The 16,588-nt window shown below is 48.1% G+C and overlaps 1 protein-coding gene across 1 annotated transcript in view; it reads left to right on the top strand.

The window, feature by feature from the left end:
• Positions 1–16,588, top strand: part of ANTXRL (ANTXR like) — a 76,691-nt gene that overhangs the window by 6,098 nt on the left and 54,005 nt on the right. Inside the window, exons 2-3 of the mRNA XM_038411377.2 lie at positions 14,813–14,884; positions 15,012–15,083. Coding sequence (XP_038267305.1) covers positions 14,813–14,884; positions 15,012–15,083 — 144 coding nt within the window. The remainder of the gene's footprint in view (positions 1–14,812; positions 14,885–15,011; positions 15,084–16,588) is intronic.

Below are 16,588 nucleotides of genomic sequence, written 5' to 3'. Positions count from 1 at the left end.
GATCCTCAGGTTCTGACACAGAAAGAGTCCCACTGAAATCTACGGGACTTTTCATGTAAATAAGGCAAGCTGAGTTTGCCCCTTCAACTTAATTGATTATAGCAAGTTTAAATTTCTGAATATGGTTGCATCTATCTATCTATCTATCTATCTATCTATCTATCTATCTATCTATCTATCTATCTATCTATCTATCTATCCCCATACACCCTATATATCCATCTATCCATTCCCATATATCCATCTATTGATCCCAACAAACCCCATCAATCCATCTATCTATCCCGATACAACCTAGATATACACCCTATATATACATCTATACATCCCCAACACCCCATCCATCCATCCATCTATCCCCATACACCCCATCTATCCCAATACACCTTATATATACATCTATACATCCTCAACACCCCATCCATCCATCTATCCCCATACACTCCATCTCTCTATCCCCATACACTCTGTATAAATATCCATCTATCTGCATACATCACATCAATCTGTCTATTCCCATACACTCAATCTATCCATCTATCCCCGTCCATCCCATCCATCCATCTATCTCTATATACAACATCCATCAATCTATCTATCCCCATAAACCCCATCTATCTATCTATCTATTTATCCCCATACACCATCTCTATCCATCCATCTATTTATCCCCATACACCATATCTATCTATCTATCTATCTATCTATCTATCTATCTATCTATCTATCTATCTATCTATCCCTATGCACCCTATATATCCATTCCCATGTACACCATCTATCTATCCCCATACACTCTATCTATCCATCTATCTCTCCCCGTACATTTAATCTATCCATCTATCCATCCTCACACACCCCATCAATCTATCTATCCATCCCCATCCAACCTTCTATCTATCCCCATACACCCTATATATGCATCTGTCTATCCCCATCTATCCCATTTATCCATCTATCTATCCCCATACAGAGCCATCTATCCATCTCTCTATCCCCATACACCCCATCTGTCTATGTATCTATCCCCATCCATCCTATCTCTCTCTCTATCTCTCAATCTGTTCCCATACACCCCATCCATCCATGGTTCCCGGCCAATGAGAGCTGCAGGGCTGGTGCCTGCAGACGGGGCAGCACGCAGAGCAGCCTGGCCACTCTTCGGAGCAGGAGGGGGGACGTGCTTCCGGGAGCTGCTTGCAGTATGCACCGCCCGGAGCCTGCGCCCCTGAGCCCCCCCTGCGCCCCAATCCTTTGCCTCTGCCCTGATCCCTGTCCTACCCTCCGAACCCCTCAATCCCAGCCCAGAGCCCCCTCTTGTATCCCAAACCCCTCATCCCCACCCCACCCCAGAGCCCGCACCCCCAGCCAGAGCCCTCCCCCCACCATGCCCCAACAGCTTGTCCCATTCCTGATCCACGTGTTGCTCTTTGAATCCATTGGTCCCAGGCCGGAGCTTCCTCCTGCACCTTAAGCCCCTCATCCCCAGCCGCCCCCCGCAGAGCCCTCAGCCCCCCCCAACCTGGAGCCCCTTCCCGCACCCTGAACTCCTAATTTCTGGCCCCACCCCTGAGCCTGCACCCCAAGCCAGAGCCCTCACCCCCTTCTGCACCCCTATCCCAATTTCATGAGCGTTCATGGCCTGTCCTACAATTTCCATACCCTGATGTGGCCCTCAGGCCAAAAAGTTTGCCCTCTGTCTATCCCCATACACCCTATATAGCTATCCGTCTATCCCCATATACCCCAACTATCTATCTATCTATCTATCTATCTATCTATGCCTTTCTCTCTCTCAGCATAATCTAAGCTAGTCATTTATACCAAATTTATCACTATGTCTGAGGTCAGATTAAATGATCACAGTGGCCCCTTCTGGACTTAAAAATCCATGACTCAAGGAATCTGAGTGCCTGCAGGTAATATTGTGTATTATTATCAAACCCTGATCTGACGGTATTTTTTCCTATCTGCCTTTCTTCGCTGCGGTATAGTGTAGCTGATGTTTAGATTTTATGTAACCAGGTACAATGGCTGGAAAGTTTTGCTGCAAATGTTTGCTTTGTTTTGGACATAGCTTTGTTATTGGAAGCAGGTTGTGTTTATTTGTACTCTGTCTGATATTACACAAGCAGAGCTGCCTTTTGGCAAAAAGAAAAAAACAATTACATCCAAAAAGAAAAAGCGTAAAGACAGTACAAAGCGAACCAATGAACAGTGATTTTGTTAGATGGCACATGTATATCTAAAAGGGTGAGGAAAAAGGCATAGCAGCGTGTCAGCATCTTATCTGCAATATTTAAATAAGGGCATATATCTGTATGGAACTGCATTTAATATAGTAAGAGCCTGAGCCCTACCCAAGGAAGTAAATTGAAAAACTCCAATTGACTTCAGTGGGTTTTGAGTCATGCTCCATAAGCATATAGTTGTAGGGAGTAAGATATCACTTCTGGGTGTGAGCTTGCATGCCTGAATCTCACAACGTGAATTTGCACAGGGCATGCAAGGACTGGGCCCTTTATGCACAAACGGAGAGAAGAAGCATGGGTTTTGCGCATTACGCTCAGCAGAATTGCCTGTTTCCTGGTCAACAGCAGTGCCTCCAGCGAGGAGTAAGGGCCTTGGCTTTGCTGAATAGAACCAGAACCGCTTAACTGTGTGTCCTAGGCCCTGTACTGCGAATAGCAAAAGTTCTAAGAGTAGTGGGCTGGCTGGCTAAATTCCGTGTCTGGCTTTGGGTTTCCTTTCCCCCTGTGCTGCCCATTTCTGTGGGTAGATGTTGGGGAAGTTGAAGGAGGGAGCTGGCTTGGCTGCATGGTCAGACTGATAGTGATCAGACCAGTGACAGTGTTTCGAGGGAGGCACACAGAGTAGATAACAATGTGGAGCTGGTAAATTTTACTGCCATTTTATTTCATGGGAGAAAAGCTCTCTGCAAGGGGATAGTGTCCTGGCCTAGCACTGGTTCCACTCTTAAAACCTTTTGGACTCAGCTACCTTGAGAGGCAGTGTGCATCAGCAGCTAGCCTGCTGGACTGGGACCTAGAAGATTTGGGTTCTAATCCTGACCCTTGGTGAGTTGCTTTTCTGTGCCATTGTTCCCGCCCCCATCCTTTGTCTTGTCTATTTACGCTGTAAGCTCTTTGGGGCAGGGCCTGTCTCCTACGTTATGTTTGGACAGTGGCCAGAATAGCGCCGTCGGATCTCAGCTGGGGTGTCTAGGTGTTACTGGAATACAAATACTGGTCCCTCTTATCTTGGTGATCCATCCATAAAGGGTCCTTTCCAGGCCAGTGCTCAGGAGAGGAGGAGTCTTGTCACTTCCGATACTCTGCTGGCTCAGGAGAACAGTGCCGTTGGATGGATGGATGTGCATGTGCATGTCTGAAACCATAACAAACTCCATGCCCTGCGGCTTTGCTTTTATTCCAGAGCCACTAATACCAATGTGCAGAATTCCCCTGCTGTCTAGAATGTGGTTGTGGCTGCAATTAGCTCTCGCCAAATAACAACCAAGCTCCAGATTTCAGTGCGAGGGGCCCTACTCAGACACATGTTCATCCCTGTGATGGGCTGGGCCAGCTTTAGCCCCGGAGTAAGCAGGTACTGCACTCCGGGAGTGCAATGGCCCAAGCTAAGCCCAGCACGTCTATAGAACAATGGGTTAGAACGGTGGAGTCCATTCTTGCTTTGAGACCACCCTGGAATGCTGCCTTCAGCTTGGAGCACCTTCATATCAGATATAGGCAGATAGGCAGGAACTCAGCAAAAAACCTGCTCCCCCACCCGTTTTCAACTTCCCCACTCTTTTCCCACTCTCAGTAGGGGAGAGCAGGTCTTTGGCATTACCACCTATCTGTCCCCAGTTCAAGCACTGCCATTTACATGTATCTGTTGGCTGTAAATGCAGCAGGAAGAGGGACCCTTTAAAGTAGCACAAAAGGGAGTGTAACTAGGAGTAATGGGATGAAACAAATCAAAGGAAACTTCAGGCACAATCTTCGCGGCATTGATATCTATTGTGTGGTGGAATGAACTTCCCATGGAAGTCCATTGCTTGGGACGTTTAGAACTAGCCTTCAAGAAGCGCTGGGAATTACATGCCTGATGCTGCATTTACTGATGTCAAAAGCAGATTAGCAATGGATTTTAATGGCAGCAGGATTGGGGATGGAATAGATGATCTGCAGAAACAGTCCCTGTTCCTAAGTGTGTCCTATTTGTCATAGGCTATCAGATAGTATTGGAAATATTTATAGCTGGCAAGACCCAGGGCATCCACTTTCACTGCTAAACTATGGAGCTCATACACACTGTACCCTGTTGATCTACTTGGTCTCTTCAGGCAGCCCCTGCCTATATCTTGAATCACATACGTTCCAGTGCAGATTCTATACTGCGCCTCTCAGGAGATGCAGAGATAGAGGGGGCAAAGATGGCTTTATGGAGAGGGGGCTGGAACAGAGATCATCCTGTTTTCTGCATGTTGCTGTAAATTGGCTGTGAATGATACCTCTTCTGTGCCAGTTTTGCCTGCCTGGTTTCAGTGGGTATCGGCTTACATCATTCCTTGAGGAGTTGCGCTCTTGATGTGATCCACCCAGTCTTGCACCTGATCGCCTCACAGACATCCCTAAGGACAGGACTGTGATAACAGTCATCCCATCTGTGACACAGATATAAAACTCCATTGAGTTAAAAGGAGTCACTCCTGATTTACTAAGGTGGAAGCAGGGGCAAAATAAGCCCTGCCTCTCACAGTTCTTCCTTTCCACCCCCTCAGATGCTGATTCACCTCAGCCCCGTTGCCCAGAGAGGCATCAGTGGGAAATTCAGGCAGGCAGCTGCTGCTCAGGGCTTTCAGTCCCGGATGGGACAGGGAGTGCATACTTAGCCAGGCTGTGGTTTGCTGACTCTTCTTTTTGTGTCTTGGATAACAGAACAGCACTCCCAGCATGGGGAGCTCACTCGCAGTGCATGGCTTTTGTGGGTTTTGCATTCATTGGGCCTGATCCTAATCTGGTCCTGGCCGTTTCAGCCTGTGATTGTATTGGGATCACTCTGGATTTACAGCAGAACCTGACCTGGAATGTCTCTTCCGGCATGTCACTGCCCAAGGCAGCTGCTTGCTGCCTCATCTTCTGCTCCCCCATGAGCCTCAGCCATGGATGGGATGGCGTGGGGAGGGGCGCAACACATTGGGTAAAGTGTTGCCTCCTGGCTGATAGGCTGCTGCTGAGGGTGATGGCGTGTCTCCTCATCTGCCCAGAAAGGCAGTGACATAGGCGCTTGGGGTGCTACTGCTACCAGCTGGGGGGGGGGGCGGGGGGGCACTGCTGTCTCCCTGGGAATCTCCAAGTGCTGCACATGGGGGAGGGGGATGCTCTGGGCATGCTGTAGGGGAGGGGCCAGACCAAGGAGCCAGCTCTGGGGGCGCCATCGGGAGGGAGGCCCAGATGCTGTATCTAGTGGTGCAGTGCAGGAGGAGGCCCGGATACCATATCTGGGGGCGCCGTGGGGGTGGGGAGATGCCGAGGAGCCGGCTCTGGGGGCATCGTGGGGGAGGGGGCAATAATGGCCTGGGGAACAGCATTGCCACTGCCAGGCCTTTTTCACTGATACGTCTCCGTGAGCCACAGAGAATATCGACTTACTGGGTTGCCACAGCTCCCTGTGGGGAGCGAGGGGGAGTCAGTCAGGCCTAAGGCCTGGCTGATGTGATCACCCAACCTGGGCTGACACATGAGTGAACCAGGGATCTTTCGAGCCAAGAGCACCAGTCTACAGCTTGAGCTGGAGAGTGAGGCTGTAACAGACTCTTATCCTCTAGCTCAAGCACAGAGAGGGACCCAGACCACTCTGAGCAGTGCTCTGTAGATGCACTGTATGATCCACCACCCGTCCAAATCCCCAGGCCAGGGACCAGCAGGATTTCATGTCTGCTGCATCTCCGCATGCCTTCCACGAGGGCCTGTGTGGGAGTCAGGACTGCATTGTTCAGCCCTGCCATCCGTTCTGCACTCTCAGTGTGGACTGGCTCCATTGCCAGTGTTCAGGAACCTGATTCTGTCATGGCTCTCTCCTGTCGGAACTGTGTCATTTCGCTGATGATCTGACACTTGGACAGGCTCGGAGCTCTGCCTTTCTCTGAGGCAACTGTGGCTCAGGCACCGGAAGACAATAATCCAGCCTCGGCGGCGGCAGTTATCCAGTGTTCATTTGCTGCTCATTTAACAGACTCTGATACTGGCCTGAGTGATTTTAAGGGACTGACAAAAACAGCCAAGAGCAATGACATTCCAGTGCAGGTCCCGATGGGCAAATGCCCATTTATACCCAGTGGAGCTGGAACACTTTTAGTAGTAGGGGGTGCTGAAAGCCAGCCCCCTTGCCCCTGTCTGCTGCCCTGGGAGCAGGGCCGTGTCTCCGGGAGGGGGAGGACCCGGACAAGGGTAAGGGGGCCGAGTCTGTGGCCACAGCTGGGGGTGGGCGTGGGGCCAGGAGCAGAGCCCCAGCTATGGGGCCAGGCGCGGGGCCCTGGGAGTGGAGCCCTGGGAGTTGGGGGCTGGGCACTGGGCGTCAGGAGTGGAGTTCGAGGGGGGCGGGGGGGCTAGGCACAGAGCCAGCGTCCGGGGAGTGGGACTGGCGGGCAGGGCCCCAGAGCAGAGCCCCAGGGGTGGGGCCCTGGTTGTGGGCCCCAGGCACAGGGCCAGCGGCTGGGGAGAGGGGCCAGTGGCTGGGACCTGAGCCCCAGGTGCTGGGTTGGGGAGCAGAGTGTGGGGCACAGGGCCAGAGGCTGGGGCCGGGGAGTGGGGCTGGTGGCCGGGGAATGGAGTCCCGGGTGAAGGGCTGGGAGCTGGGCACTGGGCGCAGAGCCATCGGCTGGGGAGTGAGGTGTGGGGCCAACCCCCGGCACCCGAGCCAGGAAGTGGAGCCCTGGGCCTGGGGCCAGCAGTCCTGCTTGCTGCAGCACCCTCCCGCACCCTTACTTCCTGCGCTTATGTTTATACTGCAGTACTCTCATCGATTCTCATCGATAACTCACATGACTGGAGTACAGTCATGGATGGTTATAAACTGTTCAGGAAGGACAGGCAGGGCAGAAAAGGTGGGGGAGTAGCACTGTATGTAAGGGAGCAGTATGACTGCTCAGAGCTCCGGTACGAAACTGTGGAAAAACCTGAGTGTCTCTGGATTAAGTTTAGAAGTGTGTGCAACAAGAGTGATGTCATGGTGGGAGTCTGCTATAGACCACCGGACCAGGGGGATGAGGTGGATGAGGCTTTCTTCCGGCAACTCACGGAAGCTACTAGATCGCATGCCCTGATTCTCATGGGTGACTTTAATTTTCCTGATATCTGCTGGGAGAGCAATACAGCGGTGCATAGACAATCCAGGAAGTTTTTGGAAAGCGTAGGGGACAATTTCCTGGTGCAAGTGCTAGGGGAGCCAACTAGGGGGAGCGCTTTTCTTGACCTGCTGCTCACAAACCGGGTAGAATTAGTGGGGGAAGCAAAAGTGGATGGGAATCTGGGAGGCAGTGACCATGAGTTGGTTGAGTTCAGGATCCTGACGCAGGGAAGAAAGGTAAGCAGCAGGATACGGACCCTGGACTTCAGGAAAGCAGACTTTGACTCCCTCAGGGAACAGATGGCCAGGATCCCCTGGGGGACTAACATGAAAGGGAAGGGAGTCCAGGAGAGCTGGCTGTATTTCAAGGAATCCCTGTTGAGGTTACAGGGACAAACCATCCCGATGAGTCGAAAGAATAGTAAATATGGCAGGCGACCAGCTTGGCTTAATGGTGAAATCTTAGCGGATCTTAAACATAAAAAAGAAGCTTACAAGAAGTGGAAGGTTGGACATATGACCAGGGAAGAGTATAAAAATATTGCTCGGGCATGTAGGAAAGATATCAGGAGGGCCAAATCGCACCTGGAGCTGCAGCTAGCAAGAGATGTCAAGAGTAACAAGAAGGGTTTCTTCAGGTATGTTGGCAACAAGAAGAAAGCCAAGGAAAGTGTGGGCCCCTTACTGAATGAGGGAGGCAAGCTAGTGACAGAGGATGTGGAAAAAGCTAATGTACTCAATGCTTTTTTTGCCTCTGTTTTCACTAACAAGGTCAGCTCCCAGACTGCTGTGCTGGGCATCACAAAATGGGGAAGAGATGGCCAGCCCTCTGTAGAGATAGAGGTGGTTAGGGACTATTTAGAAAAGCTGGACGTGCACAAGTCCATGGGGCCGGACGAATTGCATCCGAGAGTGCTGAGGGAATTGGCGGCTGTGATTGCAGAGCCCTTGGCCATTATCTTTGAAAACTCGTGGCGAACGGGGGAAGTCCCGGATGACTGGAAAAAGGCTAATGTAGTGCCCATCTTTAAAAAAGGGAAGAAGGAGGATCCTGGGAACTACAGGCCAGTCAGCCTCACCTCAGTCCCTGGAAAAATCATGGAGCAGGTCCTCAAAGAATCAATCCTGAAGCACTTAGAGGAGAGGAAAGTGATCAGGAACAGTCAGCATGGATTCACCAAGGGAAGGTCATGCCTGACTAATCTAATCGCCTTTTATGATGAGATTACTGGTTCTGTGGATGAAGGGAAAGCAGTGGATGTATTGTTTCTTGACTTTAGCAAAGCTTTTGACACGGTCTCCCACAGCATTCTTGTCAGCAAGTTAAGGAAGTATGGGCTGGATGAATGCACTATAAGGTGGGTAGAAAGCTGGCTAGATTGTCGGGCTCAACGGGTAGTGATCAATGGCTCCATGTCTAGTTGGCAGCCGGTGTCAAGTGGAGTGCCCCAGGGGTCGGTCCTGGGGCCCGTTTTGTTCAATATCTTCATAAATGATCTGGAGGATGGTGTGGATTGCACTCTCAGCAAATTTGCGGATGATACTAAACTGGGAGGAGTGGTAGATACGCTGGAGGGGAGGGATAGGATACAGAAGGACCTAGACAAATTGGAAGATTGGGCCAAAAGAAATCTAATGAGGTTCAATAAGGATAAGTGCAGGGTCCTGCACTTAGGATGGAAGAATCCAATGCACCGCTACAGACTAGGGACCGAATGGCTCGGCAGCAGTTCTGCGGAAAAGGACCTAGGGGTGACAGTGGACGAGAAGCTGGATATGAGTCAGCAGTGTGCCCTTGTTGCCAAGAAGGCCAATGGCATTTTGGGATGTATAAGTAGGGGCATAGCGAGCAGATCGAGGGACGTGATCGTTCCCCTCTATTCGACACTGGTGAGGCCTCATCTGGAGTACTGTGTCCAGTTTTGGGCCCCACACTACAAGAAGGATGTGGATAAATTGGAAAGAGTACAGCGAAGGGCAACAAAAATGATTAGGGGTCTAGAGCACATGACTTACGAGGAGAGGCTGAGGGAGCTGGGATTGTTTAGTCTGCAGAAGAGAAGAATGAGGGGGGATTTGATAGCTGCTTTCAACTACCTGAAAGGGGGTTTCAAAGAGGATGGCTCTAGACTGTTCTCAATGGTAGCAGATGACAGAACGAGGAGTAATGGTCTCAAGTTGCAATGGGGGAGGTTTAGATTGGATATTAGGAAAAACTTTTTCACTAAGAGGGTGGTGAAACACTGGAATGCGTTACCTAGGGAGGTGGTAGAATCTCCTTCCTTAGAGGTTTTTAAGGTCAGGCTTGACAAAGCCCTGGCTAGGATGATTTAACTGGGACTTGGTCCTGCTTTGAGCAGGGGGTTGGACTAGATGACCTTCTGGGGTCCCTTCCAACCCTGATATTCTATGATTCTATGATTCTATGATTCATAGATTCCAAGGCCAGGCGGGAACCGCTGTGATTGTCTCATCTGACCTCCTGTATAACACAGGCCATAGAACTGCCCCTTTATAATTCCTAGAGCAGAGCTTTTAGAAACACATACAGTCTTGATTTAAAAGTTGTCAATGATGGAGAATCCAGCACTCTCACTGTTAAAAACATACACCTATTTTGTGGTGCAAAGCATCTTTCAAAGGCCTGCCACCTTCACTATCCTTGGGCATCAGGAGGTGGGTTCAGAATGGATTTTGCTGGCTTAGACAGACACTCTAGCTAAGACTTGCCTTGCAATTGTTAGATGCTGATAAAAAAAATGTCAGTGATTCTGCAGAAGTAGGGCCCCAAATCTGGCAGCTGCTGAGTACCACAGTAATTTCAGCTGGAGTTAAGGGTGCTTAGGTCCTCACAGGAAGCACTCAGAACCTTGCAGAAAGAGGCCTTAGTGCATAGTCTAGCAAATGTTTTAATGTTGTAAGCTCTGTTCTTAGTTGTATTAAACTGTCATCTACAATACCCACCTGCTGAAGTGAAGAAACAGATTGACAGAGCCAGAAGAGTACCCAGAAGTCACCTACTACTGGACAGGCCCAACAAAGAAAATAACAGAACGCCACTAGCCATCACCTTCAGCCCCCAAATAAAACCTCTCCAACGCATCATCAAGGATCTACAACCTATCCTGAAGGACGACCCATCACTCTCACAGATCTTGGGAGACAGGCCAGTCCTTGCTTACAGACAGCCCCCCAACCTGAAGCAAATACTCACCAGCAACCACACACCACACAACAGAACCACTAACCCAGGAACCTATCCTTGCAACAAAGCCCGTTGCCAACTCTGTCCACATAGTTATTCAGGGGACACCATCATAGGGCCTAATCAAATCAGCCACGCTATCAGAGGCTCGTTCACCTGCACATCTACCAATGTGATGTATGCCATCATGTGCCAGAAATGCCCCTCTGCCATGTACATTGGTCAAACTGGACAGTCTCTACGTAAAAGAATAAATGGACACAAATCAGACGTCAAGAATTATAACATTCAAAAACCAGTCAGAGAACACTTCAATCTCTCCGGTCACTCGCTTACAGACCTGAGGGTAGCTATCCTTCAACAAAAAAACTTCAAAAACAGACTCCAATGAGAGACTGCTGAATTGGAATTAATTTGCAAACTGGATACAATTAATTTAGGCTTGAATAGAGACTGGGAATGGATGAGTCATTACACAAAGTAAAACTATTTCCCCATGTTATTTCTGAACATGAAACAATCGGTGTTACCATACAGACTGTAACAAGAGTGATCAGGAAAGGTGAGCTATTACCAGCAGGAAAGCGAGTGTGTGGGGCGGAAACCTTTTGTAGTGATAATCAAGGTGGGCCATTTCCAGCAGTTGACAAGAACAGTGGGGGGGGGGGCAGGGGGAGAATAAACATGGGGAAATAGTTTTACTTTGTGTAATGACACATCCACTCCCAGTCTTTATTCAAGCCTAAATTAATTGTTTATCCAGTTTGCAAATTAATTTCAATTCAGCAGTCTCTCGTTGGAGTCTGTTTTTGAAGGTTTTTGGTGAAGAATTGCCACTTTTAAGTCTGTAATCGAGTGACCAGAGAGATTGAAGTGTTCTCCGATTGGTTTTTGAATGTTATAATTCTTAACGTCTGATTTGTGTCAATTTATTCTTTTATGTAGAGACTGTCCAGTTTGGCCAATGTACATGGCAGAGGGGCATTGCTGGCACATGATGGCATATATCACATTGGTAGATGTGCAGGTGAACAAGCCTCTGATAGTGTGGCTGATGTGATTAGGATTAGGATTATAACATTCAAAAAACAGTCGGAGAACACTTCAATCTCTTTGGTCACTCAATTTTTCAACAAAAATACTTCAAAAACAGATTCCAATGAGAGACTGCTGAATTGGAATTAATTTGCAAACTGGATACAATTAATTTAGGCTTGAATAAAGACTGGGAGTGGATGTGTTATTACACAAAGTAAAACTATTTCCCCTTGTTTTTCCCCCCCCCACTGTTCTTGTCAACTGCTGGAAATGGCCCATCTTGATTATCACTATAAAAGGTTCCCCCCCGACCGCGCTCTCCTGCTGGTAATAGCTCACCTTTCCTGATCACTCTTGTTACAGTCTGTATGGTAACACCCATTGTTTCATGTTCTCTGTGTATATAAAATCTCCCCACTGTATTTTCCACTGTATGCATCCAATGAAGTGAGCTGTAGCTCACGAAAGCTTATGCTCAAATAAATTTGTTAGTCTCTAAGGTGCCACAAGTACTCCTTTTCTTATTGTATGCAGGGCACCCCTCAATGGTAAATCCCACCCGCTGCCTTTTGAAGTGTCTCCAGCCGAAGGGTGGTAAAGCACAGGGATCTGGCGCAACCCCCTTTCAGAGCATTGCAGATTCTCTGGGAGCATCAAATATAAGGACTCCAGTCCACGACAAATCTCACTTGCTTTTGAGACGTAATCCTCCCTCCCCCTGTCTGAATCTGATCACAGTCATTTCCATTCACATGCCCCTAGGTGTGCAAAACTCCAACTGGTGTTACACGCTCATATGAATTCCAGAACTGGGGCCTTCACTATAGGCAGAGCACATAGCAATGCCTAGTACGAAGGTTGCCTTGCTTAAGCATTTCTATTCTAATGGGCTGTTTTCAGTAGCTGAAACATTTCTCCAGCTTTCACCTTCCAGGCTGATATTTATAGATCCGTTCTCTGCCAGAGGGTGAATTTTTCTTTAAGAATGAGCAAAAACAGTTCAGCTATTTTTGAGTAGGCAGTGGGTGAAAAAGATACATTTTTGGCACTATAAAGAAAACCTGTTGCGACCATTGTTTTCAAATCGCAGTAACCCCTCAGAAACTTAAAATCCAGCCCAAAATAGTCTCTAAATTGGACATACTAATAATAGCAGGGATCATACTTAGCTCTTAGATAGCGCTTTTCATTAGTAGCTCTCCGAGCACTTTACAAAAGAAGGCAGGATCATTGTACCCATTGTACAGATGGAGAAACTGAGGCCCGGGTAGGCTTGTTCCTTGCAAAGACCCATTGGAAATCTTTTTTGGATTTATCTGAGCTATCATGGCTCAGAGTGGATTTTCAAAAGAGCCTAATGGAGTCAGAAGAACATACTGCATTTTTTAATTCACAGGAAAGGGTTCCTCCACTAGCATGACCCCACTGTTCTGGTGGCACTGCACATGCATGCGGGAGGAGTAGAATTTCTCTTTCGGCATGTAGGTCCCATGTGGAATCTGATCTCGGAGGGTGCGCTGAGACAGAGCTCCTAGCTTGGGAGGGTGTGCCTCATTGCAACGTTTGTTTGTATCCTCACTGTCCAACGCGGTGCCTGCTGTTTCAATTACTACATGACATCCGAGTTCTGCAGTGAATGAGGCAGGGGTCCCCCAGAAAACAATAGCATGTGATCATAAGGGCAGGGCTAGATAAGAAGTCCCGTTCTGTCTATCTTCGGTAGTTATATGGCCCCATTACCTTGATAATGGATTTGTCTTCACATCACCCCTGAGAGATAGGACCAGACTATTGGTCCCATTTTACAGAGGGAGAACTGAGGCACAGAGAGACTAAATTCCTTGCTCAAGATCACACAGAAAGCCTGTGGTGGAGTGGGGAATTGAATCCTCAATCCTACGCGAGCTCCCTAACCACTGGACCATGCTTCCTCTGTCAATGCCTGCTTTTCCCATGTTCTGGCAGAGCACAATGGCTAAGGTCAATAAGATTGGCACTTAAGGTAGAGAGCAGTTTATCATGTCTTGCTTGGTGCTCGTTATGCTTTAGTTTGGCTACCTTCCTGTATTTCCCCCTTGCATAGCAGAGGAATTCACATGGTCTAATAAGCCCTCGCTCTGTGATCCTTTGGCAGATGTTGTTGTTTGTTTATGTAACTTTCTGCCTGTGGTTTGCATCTCGTCTGTTTGTGATTCAGTGCTTGGGACACAGGACACATGAATTTGCCCAGCAAAGAGAGCAAATCCAAGCGTGATAGACAGTAGAGTCCAAGGCAGGGTTCCTAAACACTCTGATATCTCATCTTTCAGAGACTTTATAATAGTCTGAAAATGTTCATTGCTACAAAATAGGGGTAAAATACTCCTCTCTGACCCATACAGTGGAAATGTACTTCTTATTTGCTTTACAGTAACACCTAGAAGTCCCACTGTGCTAGGTGCTGTACATACACTTAGTAAGAGACAGTCTCTGACCCAAAGAATTTATAGTCTAAATGGATGAGACACTGGAGATGACCCCACTTTACAGATGGGGAACAAAGACTTTTAAGTGACTTGCTCAAGGTCATATAAGAAGTCTGGGGTAGATCCAGGAACTGAACTCAGATCTCCTAGGGTCTAGTCCTGCACATTAACCACAAAATTAGCCTTCCTCTCCATATTACTTTGAAAGTCCACTCTATCTAAATGAGCAGGAATCCATGGATATTTTCTCCCATATATGCTGGGAGAGCAGAAAATCAGAGCTGAGATTCCTCAGTGCAGCTCTGAGAGCAGAATTGCACCCTGGGAAAGCAAATCCTTCATTTCATCACAAGTCTTAGCAAAATAAAATAAAAAGAAATTACAGTTTAAAAAAGGACAGGAATTTTTACACTGTAAAAATGAATGAAAACAACTGGCACAACACTCTCTTCACTTGGCTTAAAATACGCTGTGTACAGTAAAATAATTATGACACAATCCTGCTTCCCTTCAAGTGAGTGGGGAGTTTGCAGTTGATTTCAATGGGTACATGATTGGGCCCATTGTTAAAGTTTAGAATGGAATTGTTGCATTAGGGTGGTATTTTCAAAGGAGCTTCAGCAAGTTAGTTGCCCACCTCCCGCTGATTTGATTCTTACTGTCTTAGAATATCCCATCCTAAATATGCAGTAGGTTGCAGTCAATTCCACTGAAGGGGGAAATTAAATAACTGGTTATAATTTGCATTTAGGTCTGGAAGTGTCAGAAACCACTGGACAGAGATCTACTCTTTTGTTGAGAGCCTGGCTGAGAAGTTTATAAGGTAAAGTTTTCACAAGAGGAGACTTCAGTTATAATATACATAATGTTTCACCTGCTGCTTTCTTAGAGGCTGCCAAATATGCTGAGACGATCTTGCGTGTGATGTGGATTTGTTTTGTCTGTTTCAGTCCAATGCTGCGCATGTCCTTCATTGTCTTTTCCTCACGAGGCACTACGATCATGAAGCTTACAGAAGACAGGTAAGTACTTCACCTCCTTCAACTCAATAGAGCTAGGGACTCTTAACTACTGCAAGAGCTCAGGACTGGCAAACGTTAGTCTTTAGTGTGAATCCGCTCCTGCGCCTATTGGAATAAATTGAGGCACTTCCATTGGGAGCAGGATCGAAGGTCATATGCAGAACAGCCCTTTGGTATCCCATTTGCAGCCCTGGGACAAGAAGGTAGCTCAATGCGCTGGTGCTCTATCAAGCAGCATTTCTAAGGCAAGCCCGGCACTTGCAATCCAGGAGCCAGTTGCCCGCTTTAGGTACGGCAGCGCCACCCCACTGATTTCAGAAGGGCAGTTCTGGGATAAGAGAGAGCAGGCCCTGGCACTGTGTGCAGAAGACACTGTGTGATAAAGTGCTGCAGTGTTCTCCAGGAGCGGTCCAAAGAATTTCAGCAATAAATCCTTAATGGTTCTGGACCACTGCTAAAGGATATGGCTGGATATTGTTTTGCAAGAAGTGCTTCCTACTCGCACCATCTGCTTCGAATGCCATGCCGCTGCAAAGCCAGCCAGAGGAGAATTCCATCCTGTGCTCCAGTGAGAGAAAGGAGAGAATCTGAGACTGCAGCAAACCTCCTTTTTCTGCCCCCCACTTTGCAACCAGATTCACTCTCTGTTGATTGACTTAGGGCTGAACTTTTACCCTCACACAGTCTGCTTCTCTCTCCCCTCCGCTATATCTATCACACTGGCTATCTCTCCCTGTGTGTCTGGTGCTGGTAGTGCTGTGCGCCTACGTCGCTCTGAAGCACCTCTTAAAGGGAGGAGAGGGGAATTGGAATGGTCTAACCGACATCTGGAGACAGCCTCCCAGATCCTTCTTCTGCATATTCTGGGGCCTGGCCCTGAAGTCGACTGGAGTGTTTCCATTGACTTCACTAGGCTTCGGATCAGGCCCCAAGTGGGTGTCTAGGGGCCGGAGCTAGCTTGTGTTTACCTTGATCAGGTGGATTTGCCCTTTGCAAGGTGAAAGGTCGATGCTACCCTGTGGCGATGTTGGAAACTGGCATTAAAACATTCCCTGATATAACCCCCCTGACATATGCCATTCCCTGAGTGCCATTTCAGCTCATCCTACACTTTGAAAGGGCAGAATGCACTCCTCGCCCCAGGGACATCCCTTCTCACAGCCTCAGATTTCACCTCTGTCCCACAAAAACTCACACTGCCTTGCTGATTATTATTGTGCTGCCCAAATGGCTGGATCACCAAACAAAGGCTGGGAGAATGTCCTGGGTGTTTATGAATGTTTCTCCACAGCATCTGACTTTTGGCCTTCCTAGGTCCTTCCTTTGGGGTCTTTGTTCCATGCTGTTGTTATTAGTGGCCTCAAGACAGGATCAGGGCCCTATTGTGCTCGGTGCTGTACATACACAGACAGCTATGATTCTGATACCCTCAAGTTGAGTGGTACCTTCTATGAGTGGACTTTGAGTGAACCTTCATGGAATAAAGTGCTATTCAAGAAAAAAGT

Source organism: Dermochelys coriacea, chromosome 7 (assembly GCF_009764565.3).
Source record: "Dermochelys coriacea isolate rDerCor1 chromosome 7, rDerCor1.pri.v4, whole genome shotgun sequence".
NCBI lineage: Eukaryota > Metazoa > Chordata > Testudines > Dermochelyidae > Dermochelys > Dermochelys coriacea.
This window is presented reverse-complemented; position numbering and strand designations above follow the sequence as displayed.